Consider the following 14,030-nt stretch of genomic DNA (forward strand, 5'->3'; position numbering starts at 1 on the left):
TTGTGGGAAAAAACTCAAATTAACGGCGTCAATTAAATGACAAAAAAATGGCGAAAATGATGATTTTGCTCATTTTTATTGTAAAGATAAGAAAATTAATAATCTGTATTTCCACCATTAACACGAATCACACAATTACAGCGATTTGGCATGCTTAACACGTTCCCTGTGGAACTAGAAATCAAAAATTGACCCCTCACGTGCAATTTTTTTTTTTAGCAAATACGTCGGAATTGATATATATTAATACATTTATGGATAGAAAATTCATTTTCATAAACTCCCTTTCCATTATCTAAATTTTTCCGAGTGCCCCATATATGATACACGCACGTATGAGCTCTTTTCTTGATGCCACATATATGGTGCATGCACGTACTAGTTGTTTACTTAATGCATCACATATAATTCATGCACGTTTCGAGTCATTTTGACAGATGTTTTAGTTAAATATCTGTAGTCTATGTGTAGTCTATACCGTGAAAAGATAGAAAAAGTTAGTGAAAGTTTATTATAAAGTGTTACGAGTTATATAGTTATCTAAGGGTCGTATTCCAGAACTCTACTCAATGCTCAAGTCAGGATTTGAGTATGATTTCAAGCACTGGAAGTACGACCCTAATGGCAAGAACTTGAGTATGATTTCTAGTGCTTTAAATCATACTGAAATCCTGACTTGAGCATTGAGTAGAGTTCTGGAATACGACCCTAAGTGTTTGACAAAGTTTTGGTTTTATCAACATGTCATGATCATCAAATGGCAATGTCCACTGGTTTCAGGCCAATCATAAAACCTAAAATTGTATTAGATTACAATCGCGGCAAGAAGGGCATTGATGTAGCTGATCAGCTCGCAAGTTACAATTCGCCCGTTCGCAAAACTTGTTTTTGGTATAAAAACATTGCGGGTGATCTGATGTCGGTAGCTGTTGTAAATGCAATTTTGATCTACAAGGACCTCCATCGAAATAATAAAATGACACTGCTGACAGGTCATGAAATAATTATCAGTCATCTCCTGGAAATTCAAGATGCTGAGCCGTTAGCTGGGCCATCAATGACATCTAACTATTCCCGCCATGAATTGACCAAAATCCCACGCCGATGTGCTACCAAAATTTCCAGAAAGCGTTGTGTTGGTTGCTACAAAATTATGACTGAACAAGGCAACACACCTACAGAAGCTCGTAGAAAGGCAAAGCATACGGACACCGAATGTTTGATGTGTAAAAAAGCATTGTGCCTTCATTGCTACAATGCTAGCCATTAAATAATGATTTTAGTTGTGCTTACTAGACAATTTTTGTTTCTTGGGTTTTATGACATTGTTTATTTGATTATTGTTTAGTTTTTATTATCACGTGCCGTATACGCAAGTCAATAATTAGAACTTTCTAACTTGTAATAAAAAAATAATAAATATTTTTCGTGATTTATTTTGATAGTAATAATCTGGCAACATTGGTTAAAAAGTCATCCGGTACCACTTGCTTATTGTCACAATTTTTGTGGTCCATACGTGCAAGCAAATAAAGATGATCTAGCTTACACGTGCAATTTTGAAAAACTTTTAAATTTACAAAGGGTCGTGTCTCATATGTGGTGCACTCACGTGTCGTTTGGACCTCGAAATGCATCACATATGATGCATGCACAGGGAACGTGTTAAGATGAGTTCATCAAAATCACTTTGAAGAATGGCCGCCCATGTGTTTTGTAACAAGTCAAAATATTGTTGTAAGAGTATGTACGGTATGCATACTCGGCACAGCTCTTCTTTGAAGCATATCTCATGCGTGTTCAATTGGATTGAGGTCTGGCGATTGAGCAGGCCACGGCAGAACGTTGATACGAGCTTCGGCAAGAATGCGTGTTACGACTCTAGCCGTGTGTGGACGTGCGTTGTAATGCATTAGTTGAAATGAATCACCCAACTGGCCTCGCAAAGGGATGATAACATCTGAAACAATCCTCTCTGCGTAAACTTGAGCATTGAGGTTACCCCTGACCCAAATGAGATCGGTTCTTCCGCCGATCCAAATACCGGCCCATATCATTATTGTTCCCCCACCATATGGATGAACTTCCTGACAATATCTCAAACGTTCATGACGTCCAGATGTTCTCCAAACTCGAGTACGTCTTGTATCCGGCCGCGTTGGGGGCCTGGTTGGGGGCCCATAACCGGGGCCCCCAATCGGGGCCCCCAAACCGGGGCCCCAACTGGGGCCCCAACCGGGAGCCTCAAACCGGGGCCCCAAACCGGGCCCCCAATCGGGTCCCTAGCCGAGGGCCCAACCGGGTCCCCAACCGGGGTCCTAACCGGGGGCCCCAACCGGAGCCCCCAACCGGGCCCCCCAACCGGGGCCTCCAACCTGGGCCCCAACCGGCGCCTCAACCGGTGCCCCAACCGGGGCCCCAACCGGGGATCCCAACCGGGGCCCCCAAGCGGGGTCCCCAATCGGGCCCCCAACCGGGCCCCCAACCGGCCCCCTAACCTGCCCCAGCAGGCCCCCAACAGGCCCCCACAGCCAACGCCCTAACTCACCCCCATATGCCCAATAAATTTATCATAATTGTCAGTTTTAATTGTTAATTGTTAATCAATAACATTGAAAAGATTGCAAATTGATTAATTGTTAATTGTAGATATTTGCGATTAACGATTGATTAATTATTATTAATTAACCGCAATTGACAATTAATCAAATCAAATAATAACAGCAATTGCTCAATCGTTAATTGCTGTTTCGCAATTGACAATTAATCAATTGTCAATCGTTAATTGCCAGAACAATTAAATTTTGCCCAACACTGGAATATACACAATAGTTTTAACACACAAGTTAATAAGAGATACTACGTTTTAACACAATACCAAAATTGCTGCGTTCACGCTAGAATTCGGTGGTCGTTATTAACGACCTTCGCAATTCGTTCGCACGATTCGTCCATCACGCCGAACAGGAGAGTGATTTGTTGCCGATTTTAGGACTTTTTTTGTATAAATACGTAATTCGGTGGATTTGGTCCAGGTTGACTTTTGAATTCGGTGTATACGATATTTCAAAAACTGAATTTTATGGTTGTATTTTAAATTTTTTTAAATATACTATATAAAGACTAAAATTCCGAATCCCGCGGCCTTAGATTCGGTGGATTTTATGTCACCGAATTCAGAAAAGCTTCCACGTAAGTCAGAAAAACTGCCATCGAAACAATATTTTCTTTGAAAAGCAAGAATTTTAAACGTTTTTTCATATAAATGTTTAGTTAATATTATTGATTTTCACAATTTTATATTACTACATGTTTCTCACCGAAAATGAATAAGGAAAATGAAAACAGAATAAAAATCGGATATTAAGAAGATGAAGGAATGAGCTAGAAAAGCAGAGATAAAAAGCGAAAAAATTATATATGAAAGGTTTAAAAAAAACATAGACACAGGTAATACGAAGAAAAAGCGGAAGGAAAGATTTTGAAGTTGCATGAATTACCTCGTCATGGTTAAAAAGTAATGAAAGATATGAATCGCGCAAGTTCCAAAAAAACTGATTGCTTTTGTACTGTAGCTACAAATTGCGTTCTAAAATGTTTTTTAAAATAGATACGGAAGTACTTTGTGTAATCGAAAAAAGGCTGAACAGCCAAATTGATGAGTTGATTTTAATGAACAGTCATAAGGTGAAATTTGTTTGCGTCGTCTGTCGATTTATAAATAAATTTTAGTTTTTAAAGCTTGATTTAATAGTTAGTCATATTAGTAAATGTTTCTGTACATTATTGAATGTTTTTATTACCTTTTTCATAATATTTTATACAAAAATAAAGCCTTTTGTTAAACATCATGATTTCTTTGGTAGCTGAATTCGGTGGGTCAAATAAGTCATTAACTGATGAGAATCTAGTTCTGTCATTGACTTAAGTTCTGTCCATAAATAACGGAATTTTATGTAAGTTTGAGTTCCTTTTTGAAGAATATTGAGCGGGAAGCGCTCAATATTCTTTCTGAAATTAGGAAAAAAATTCGACCACTGAAGTCAAAGAATTTACTCCTTCTAGGAGAAATGCCCTTCAAAAGTTTCAACCAAAACACGACCAAAACTGTTTGTTAGATTGTCAAATCCTTTCTACATAGGTGTTACCTTAGAATAATAACGCATAGAATGATAGTGTCATAAAAAACGAACTGTCACAAGTGAGGCAAAATCAAATTCATGTAGGCGTAAGCAACTTGTATTTACGCTCGTCGGTACGCACACAAATATACAAATAATGATGCCATGGAATAACATTTCCCTCAAAAGTGGGGAAATTGTATCTTGCTTAACTGATCGTTAAGTTAGAGGTGCCTACAGATTTGCTCGATTTTGTCGATCGTTACTGTCGATTAGGTGCCTACAGATATGCTTGATTTTGTCGATCGTTACTGTTGATCGACAACGTCAAGTGACAGGAATTTTCAAAAATTTATTTTTGGTAATCCTTATGGAAATGGCATTTATATCTGAATACACGAAGGCGGACACGACTTTTCTCATTTCTGAATCCAAGATGGCGGACACGTCATTTCAAATAAATGCAATATGGGAATCGTTTTCGAGGTATTCGAGGTGCTCATCACGAATATGGCATTTATTTCTAAATCCAAGATGGCGGACACGACTTTTGAAATAAATGCAATATGGGTATCATTTTTCAGGTATTTGGGGATGCTCATTACGAATATGGCACTCATTTCTAAATCCAAGATGGCGGGCACGATTTTTCATATAATGGCAAGTTGGGGATCGTTTTCGAGGTATTTGGGGGTGCTCATTAGGAATATAGCACTTATTTCATCGCTGCTCTAGGTTCCTTCGCGTTTGGATACCACTTTCCACTTAACATCAGGTGGAGTGGAGTCATTTGCCTGTCATGAATAAAAAAAAATATTCTAAATCCAAGATGGCGGACATGACTTTTCAAATAATAGCAAGTTGGGTGTCGTTTTCGAGGTATTTGGGGGTGCTCATTAAGAACATGGCACTAATTTCTAAATCCAAAATGGCGGGCACGATTTTTCGAATAATGGCAAGTTGGGTGTCGTTTTCAAGGTATTTGGGGCTGCTCATTCCGAATATAGCACATATTTCTAAATCCAAGAAGGCGAAGAATTAGAAGAAGAAGAATTAGAAGTCTTGTCCGCCATCTTGTATTCAGATATACATGCTATTTCCTTATGATTTACCAAAAATACATTTTTGAAAACTGTTGTCAACCATCTTGGATTTAGAAATTAATGCTACATTCGTAATAAGCACTCTAAAACTTCTCGAAAACGTCTATAATTCTCAATCATTACTGTCGATCGACAATGTCGAGCAAATCTGTAGGCACCTTCTTAAATACTACCCAATTTTTATTTAACTCATATATGAACAAAAACCTACAAGCGAGTTTAAGTGCGACTATCGAATTTGAATATATAAATAGCCTGATATTATCAGAAAAGTACACGATAAGAATTAAGAAACTGAACATGAAAGTTATTTATACACGATTTTGGAGAACCGACGATGACTTTTTAGTCAGTGTTAGTTTCCTGAAATAATTTTAGTTAAGAACTTTTGAGTCTGGGCAAGACAATTTTTTTAAATGAGTGTATGATGAACAAGAATAATGATTTTTCACATGAAACTAATGAAGGCAAATACTAAATATATTTCGTAAAAATAGCTAACGTAAATTCCCTACGATGTTGTTGCGGCGGTGTACATTTGTAGAAATTTTGCAACCGTCGCGATATTGCCTATTCTGAAAAAATTACGTAATATAATTATTTTGAAACAGAATAGCAAAATGGGGACAAAAAACCAGTTACTTTGCATCATTTCCGTATCTTGTTGCAACGAAATTAATTTTCTGTTTTAGTGAATGTTTACATAAAAATACAAGTTGAAACGCGTTACTTCCTTGTGGAATGTGATGTTAGTGTCTCTTTTATTTTTATCCGATCTATTTTTAAACCCAATTACCGCACATTTCGTCATTTTTAGCAAAAATTTTTGAGCTCCTCGCGGTGCAACTTGACTTTGAGCACTGACAGCCCGCTCGCTCGTGTAGGCCCATAGGGCGCCTTACAATTTGCCTCACTTAGCGTGTGCGGACTAGGTTTCTATGCGTTATTATTCTAAGGGTGTTACATAATTCACGGACTTGTATATTAAACTGGACCGCGCACTAAGTTAATAAAACGAGCCGAGTGAGAGACTTCAAAGTATTAATGCGTCTCTTTCTAATACGGTGTCATTCGCGTTTCAGTTTCAGAAAATACAAATTAGTATACTTATTTGATATGCTACTTCTAATAGAACCTTGTGTTATGTAGTAGCTTTTAGGGTTTTAGTTATACAGGGTGTCCCAAATATCACAGGTGAAACTGACACCCGGAGGTAGGTTGATCCAAGGGGTACAAACCAACCTAACATGACCCCAGTAAAAGTTGGACGATTTTCGAGATATTGCAAATTTAATGTTTTTTTCGAACTTGTCCCTTTTTTTACATATTAAGTTCCGTAATTAGTTTGGACAGCTCTTGGACTATAACTTTTTCATTGTTACTCTATCATAAATAGTTAAGTTTAATAATACCAGTGTTATTTTGTTAAAAACGAATGTGAGATACGAATGAAACGCAATTGATTGTAAAATAAATGACCAGCAATAACAATAAGTTGGCGTTTGGCCACCTGCCCTGAAAAAAACCACTAGATCGTACATCAAATAACTACCTTGAAAAATTGCGTATGTTATGCCGATTTCAAAAAGGTATAATACTTGGTGGTTAATCTGATAAATGGAAAGATTTCGTAAGATCTTACCAATATGCCATTAAGGTTCATTGAAGAGTATGCAGACATGCACTTGATTTATGGCGAAACTCGGCGTGTTTCTGATCGGGGCAATGTTACGTACAACGCAAGATTAGCTGCTAGACTTTACGCTGATCGCTATCCGCAACGTAATCCAACTACTTACCAAGTTATTTTACGAGTGGCAAATAGTTATCACGAGGGCAGACTAGCAGGAATTACTCACTCAGAAGGACGGCCTCGAATTGTGGACGACGACGAGGTTTTAGAAGAAATACGGGCAGAACCGGGAACTTCAGTGCGAATTATTGAACGACGTACTGGTATTCCCAAATCTTCGGTACAACGAGTTTTGAAACGACACAAGTACCACCCATACCACATTCAACGTGTTCAAACGCTTCTTCCGGAAGATTACGCAAAACGTGTGGATTTTTGCCGCACAATGGTAGAGAAATGGAGAGAAAATCCAATTTTTTTTAATGAAGTTCTGTGGAGCGACGAATCGGCCTGCAAAAGAGATGGATACATCAATCTTCATAACGTTCACAGCTGGCAATTGGAAAATCCGCATGAGAAAAGAGAGGATCGGTCACAGTATCAATTTAAAATAAATTTGTGGTCGGGAATTGAAAAGAAGAAAATGATTTGCCTACTTTGTTAGAAGACACGTCATTGGTTTTGACACGAAGGATGTGGTACCAGCAAGATGGTTGCCCGGCACACTACGCACGCCAGGTTCGCCAGCACCTGGACGCCACGTTCCCTCAGAGATGGATTGGGCGATTGGGGCCAATTTTATGGCCATCCCGGTCCCCAGACTTAAATCCAATGGACTTTTTTTACTGGGGATGTTTAAAGGACAGAGTCTATGCAAAACCGATCAGGAATTATCCGAAGAGGAATTACGGCGACGAGTTTTCGAGGCAGCCCACAGCATTTCTGATATAAATTTAAGAAGATTAGGACGAAACTTCATTAGACGATGTTTCTTGTGTATTCGGGTCAGAGGACGCCAATTTGAACATTTACTGTAAAATATTTTTAATTTTAAAATACATTTATGAAAGTTATACTGTATTTGTTATTTTTAGATTTTTGTCAGCAAATTACCACCATCCTAAGTTTCAAAAGCAACTCATTATTATTTCCAACTTGTTATTTCGTAAACAGGTGGTGAATAATACAGAAACCACGTTACAAATCGGAAACAATAACGTACGATATTATTTCCACTAAAAAGCGGCTACTAACGTGGTTCCTACATTTTATCAAGTTTAATGGCACAAAATCTTGTCATTTATCATTTTTAGCATCAAGCATTATACCTTTTTGAAATCGGCATAACATACGCAATTTTTCAAGGTAGTTATTTGATGTACGATCTATTGTTTTTTTTTCAGGACAGGTGGCCAAACGCCAACTTATTGTTATTGCTGGTCATTTATTTTACAATCAATTGCATTTCATTCGTATCTCACATTCGTTTTTAACAAAATAACATTGGTATTATTAAACTTAACTATTTATGATAGAGTAACAATGAAAAAATTATAGTCCAAGAGCTGTCCAAACTAATTACGGAACTTAAGATGTAAAAAAGGGACAAGTTCGAAAAAAACATTAAATTTGCAATATCTCGCAAAACCGTCCAACTTTTACTGGGGTCATGTTAGGTTGGTTCTGTACCTCTTGGATCAACCTACCTCCGGTGTCAGTTTGACCTGTGATTTTTGGGACACTATATAATTAATTTTTAGCTTATGCATATTGCGTTTCTTGATTATTTGTCACCGTTAAGCTGATGGCTCTGAAGCCAATGCTTTATAAATAAATAAATAAAAAATAATAAAATAATTGTGAAATTCCGCCAAAACGTCAAATAAAAGTTTTCTGTAACCGGGCCTAAATGTGAATTTTGTTAGAAAATATAAGACATCTTTTAATATAATGGAGTCTACAGCTACGAAAGGCGCTGAAGACGACTTAAATGTCTCTGATTCCATTGCTTGTCCTGTTTGCAGTCGACAGTTCAAGCACGAATTTATTCAAGAACATGTAAACAAATGTTTATTCCTCAATACAGAGCCAGTAGCTGAACAAAGTCAGCTAAAAAGAAGTGGAACACATTTGCACAATGTCTTTTCACAGGAAAAGCGTATAAAATTGGGACCAACGCCAAGTTCTACTTCTGCGAAGAGCAAGGTAAGGATATGAAACGTTATTAAAAATTTTGTCGATAACTTGAATTCTTGTTTGGCATGTTTTTAATAAGTTAGTCTTTTATTAAGGATCCTCCACAATTAAGCACGAAAATTAAAAGTGTTCCTTCAGTCAAAGAGTCTCAAAGAAAAGATGACATAGTTCCTTTAGCTGAGCGGATGAGGCCCCTCTGCTTGAATGACATAGTAGGACAGAAAGACGCATTCGGGCCTGGGTCCATGCTACGTTCCATGCTGGAGCAGAATAGGATACCTAATATGATATTATGGGGACCACCTGGATGTGGAAAGGTAAGTACTGTATAATTTATTAAGTATAACCTGTGACCTCACTCATGTTGATAAATTAATTATGTACTTTATTAGTTTCTGTCGTGTTCATTTAATGTAGGTACTTGGTACTTGGTGCTGGTATCCGCAACTCGACGACAAAGCGCCTATTTTGCGTGTGGGTAATGTAATGTAATGTAGGTAACAGCATAGGAAACAAAGTCTTCTGAGCAGAATAATTAAATAACTTTATAATAATTTGCTAACAAATAAATCATTTTTTACATTTTCAGACTTCACTGGCCAATGTGGTAGCAAACATCTGCAAGGAACAGAATAACTTGAGATTTGTAAAGCTCTCAGCTACTGTTTCTGGTATCAATGATGTTAAGGATGTGGTCAAAGTGGCAAAAAATGAGGCACAATTCAAGAGGCACACTGTGCTTTTTATGGACGAAATTCACCGGTAAAATATGTATATAAATCGCACCCCTTATGCTTCTTGAAGCTATGTCAAAAATGTTTATTGCTCCATTAGATACAGAGAAATATGACCCACATCCTCTCCAATTATTGTAACTCTATCGAATAATGTTGCCGTGTGTGTGTGTGTGTATGTTTGTGTGTGTGTGTGTATGGATGTGGATTATATTTTTCTATATCCCATGGAGCAATATACAATTGTGACATAACTTCACTTATGCCATTCTTCCATGAGGGGTGTGAATATTGAACTTACACTATAACTTCTAATCTTCTAGTGACACTTTACAGCTTAGTTTGTTAAAATTTGTACATGTAATGACAATCCTGGATTTTAATAATTATATTTCGTACATGAAATCAAATACTGTCATAACTCTAAATTGTGGAATTGGGAAAGCACAATTTGAAAATGGAAAAAAATACTGAATGGGTCTTATATTCATTTCTACACTAGAAAATATGTTTTGGTTTCATTCAGTTTTTTTTATTTTGAAATTGTGTTTTCTCAATTTTGAGTTACAACAGCATTTGGTTTCGTGTGCAATTTGTTCTGTTTAAGCTTCAATTTGTTTATAGTCCCTGTGATTTGTTTATAACTAATGTACATAAATATATTAGAAACAGAATAACTACTAAATTAAACTAACTAAATACTTAAACAAACATTGTTGTAGATTTAACAAACTCCAACAAGACACATTTTTGCCACATGTGGAAAATGGCACTATTACCCTAATAGGTGCTACTACAGAGAATCCTTCATTCAGTTTAAATAATGCTTTACTGAGTCGCTGTAGAGTAGTCATCATGGAAAAGTTAAATGTGTCTGAAGTCATGCAGATCTTAGAACGAGCTTTAGACAAAGGAAAACAAGCCTACATTGTAGATTACAATGGAAAACTTGAGAAGAAGCTTGAAAACGAAGAAGTACCCGAGTAAGTGGAATCTTAAATTTATTTTTAAGATTATAATTAAGTGAAACAAATCTTGTGAAATTGTTCTCCTTTCAAATTTCTAACACTCTTAGGCTCAACTCACACTGGCGCAGAGTAGAAGCGTTGCGACGCGTCATGTTTTTCGCCTATAGCATATTCATCTCTATTTTCCCATTTAAGGTTCAAATTTGTGTTATGCAAATATGGAGTCGCGCGTCGACTCTTGGTTGCAGGCGATCAACTACGCGCGGCGTCACTTGACCGCAGTGAGGCGTCAGACGCCGACCACACTGTGATCCGGGCGCACTAATGCGAGAGTCGTCGCCAGGTGTTGTAGTTGAAAAACAAGACGCGACGCTTCGACTCTGCGCCAGTGTGAGTTGAGCCTTAGGGCGCATTTATTCGACACGAATATCATCGCGCTCACCCCGCGCAGTCGCCGAGTGGAGTTCGCGTTGCCGCCGCGTGCGTTGAACTGTCATGGCAAAATACGCTCTATTTATTTAGTATTTACGTTTTAACTTAAATGAGCGTCTCAGGTATGCGGGCGAGGTTGGCTTGAATTTGAGCTACGCGGCGGCCGGCCGCGCGATTGTATAATTCAGAGGAATTTAAATGTTGTTGCCTAGTAAATAGAATTCAGATTCGCCATTAATGTACAGAAGACTACACATTTTTGTTCGAAAATCGCCTCCAGTGCAACAGAACAAGATACGTCAATGTGTAGCTTGATGTGCTGGTGTGTGTACATACATGAAGGCGTGGTAATTGGGCGGTCGCCACGCGGCGGCCGCGCCGAAAACTTACTCCTCGTGTAACTTGGCACTTAAGGTTATGGTACCTAAATATGGTAATTTTGATATTGAAAGTAGTAGTGGTGTAGATTTGAAGCCATTCTTTTTTTTTACACTCTATAGGTGTCTAATAGAACGTGCATCACTTCAATGGCTCGCAGAGGTTTGCGATGGTGACGCTCGCATTGCACTTGGAGCACTTGAACTAGCTCTAACCTCGCGAGATACTGGTAAAGAGTTACATAAAGAAGGACCGACCGTGCTTACTCTTGACGACATTAAGAATGGTATTAAGGTAATTTAATATCAATTTTATCTGCACTTTTGAGACTGTGTTTGTAATGTAAGATATGGTCTTTATTTTATTTTTAGCGTTCTCATATGGTATATGATCGTCAAGGTGATGAGCATTACAATTCAATATCGGCTCTTCATAAATCGATTCGCGCAAACGACGATAACGCTGCTCTTTACTGGACCACTCGAATGCTTCATGGCGGCGAAGACCCTCGGTTCATAGCCCGCCGGCTCATACGAGCTGCTTGTGAAGACATTGGTAATGTTGGGACAATTTATGTCCTCACCACTATTGTTTGTTCTGCTGGATTTTTATGTGTGTATGTGTCATTCCAGCATTATAAAAAAAAAATTACTTCTTCAGGATTGGCAGATCCCAATGCATTAGTTGAATCAGTAGCATGCTTGCAAGGGTGTCAACACATTGGAATGCCCGAGTGCGACGTATTATTAGCACAATGTGCAGTCAGGCTAGCTAGAGCGTCAAAAAGTACTGAAGTATATCACGCTATGAAACGATGCAAAAATTCTTTGGCCAAAGCAAAGGGTCCTCTTCCACCAGTACCGCTTCATTTGCGCAATGCGCCGACAAAACTTATGAAAGATATTGGTAAGTGTGTAATTTTTCCCTAAATTTGTACACGTACCATTTATTTCAACTGCCTCAGTGGCCGAATAGTTACCATACTGGACTGTCATGCAGATGTCAGGGTTCGATTTTCGGGTCGGGACAAATATTTGTATGACCTACATTTATTTATCTCGTGAGTTTGGGTGTAATTTGTGTGTCCATGGCACTCGCAATAGAGGGTTTCTTTCCCCAGTGCTGGGCTATTAGTGTGTGTCTTATGATTTATTTATGATGCTGACTGGTAAACAATGGTCGGAAAAAGGTGTTCCATATAATTATATAGATATAGCTACAAGGAACGACAGAGTTTTTAAAACCACCAAATTAATTACTGTTTCGAATTCCGGATTTCCGGAAATGGTTTTACTGCATCGTAGGACAAAACTACTGACATAGGAAGTCGAAGATATATTTTAAAGTAATTCTAATGGTGCCATGTAAAAATGCAGTAGATAACCGACATTTTACCAAAACAGAATAAAAAAGTAACGAGAATGGTCACTCTCCGCCCTTCCCTCGCTTTAGACACCGCGTATTGACGGACCGGCGACGTTTGTTAGTAGAACTTAAGAAAAAAAAAAATTTAAATTTTATTTTCGAGGGGAATTTTAGGACATTTTAGTTTCCATGAAAATTGTTGTGATCGCGCTCTAAAAATATTTTCTTTGAATTCAAAAACACAGTTTAACAGATGTTCATAAATTCGACCTACTAGCAGAAATGTCGTAATTTAAAAGGAAAATGTTCACACTAGATTATTTTAATACTTTTTATTTAAAAAAACTGCTGAACGCTTAAACAAGATGAAAAAGTGCCATTTTTCAAGGCCTTACCCATGTACGGCTATTTATCTTCATAAATAGAATAAAGAGAGGAGTTTCTTCCGTCCGGAAATCCGGAATTCGAAAAAAGTAATGGTTTTAACAACTTTATGTCGCTCCTTGTAGCAATGTCTATACATGTATCTACGTATGTAGAACTCCTTTTTCCGACCATTGCTGATAAACTAACCCTTCATAAAATTTTACTCCACTTACACATCCTACAAATGATATTTTTTTTAGACAATCAGTGCGGACTATCTACACATTTGATAAAAGTCAAAAACCAACTTTGCATACCAATCAATTCAAGGTGCACTTATTTCAGCAGAGTAACTGAAATTTTATTATATAGTCAGGTAAAAAGTTGTCATTTAGGTGGTTCTATATACTTGGCAAGAACACTTACTTGACTAGCCAAATTTTAATAGATTCACTGGATTACAAAAAATAAACTAAATTTTTAACTTAAAATTACAAAGTAAATTTTTGGTTTGCTTGATCCATTTACATCATTTTGTTGTACCTTTGACTTGCAGGTTGTGGGCGTAGATATAACACCTTACACAAAGAAGAGTCAGGTTTGTCTTACATGCCTGAAGGTATGGAAGACGTAGATTTCTTTCGTGAAACTGAGGATGAAGGTGGGTAAATTTTGTTTGGTGTGTTATATATGCGTATTATAATAGTATACATAAAAGTTGAAATAAAAAACGC

The 14,030-nt window shown here is 37.5% G+C and overlaps 1 protein-coding gene across 1 annotated transcript; it reads left to right on the top strand.

The window, feature by feature from the left end:
* The first annotated feature begins 8,730 nt into the window (after positions 1-8,730).
* On the top strand, positions 8,731-14,029 carry LOC113235846 (ATPase WRNIP1-like). The gene is made up of 8 exons (XM_026471768.1): positions 8,731-9,062; positions 9,149-9,370; positions 9,643-9,815; positions 10,510-10,770; positions 11,688-11,859; positions 11,937-12,120; positions 12,226-12,471; positions 13,853-14,029. Exons 1-8 carry the CDS (start codon positions 8,808-8,810, stop codon positions 13,963-13,965), a joined length of 1,626 nt encoding a protein of 541 aa, XP_026327553.1. The 5' UTR covers positions 8,731-8,807; the 3' UTR covers positions 13,966-14,029.
* Position 14,030: the final 1 nt, after the last annotated feature.

The sequence above is a fragment of the Hyposmocoma kahamanoa genome, unplaced genomic scaffold (assembly GCF_003589595.1).
Source record: "Hyposmocoma kahamanoa isolate Upper Pololo Valley unplaced genomic scaffold, ASM358959v1 102, whole genome shotgun sequence".
Lineage (NCBI taxonomy): Eukaryota > Metazoa > Arthropoda > Insecta > Lepidoptera > Cosmopterigidae > Hyposmocoma > Hyposmocoma kahamanoa.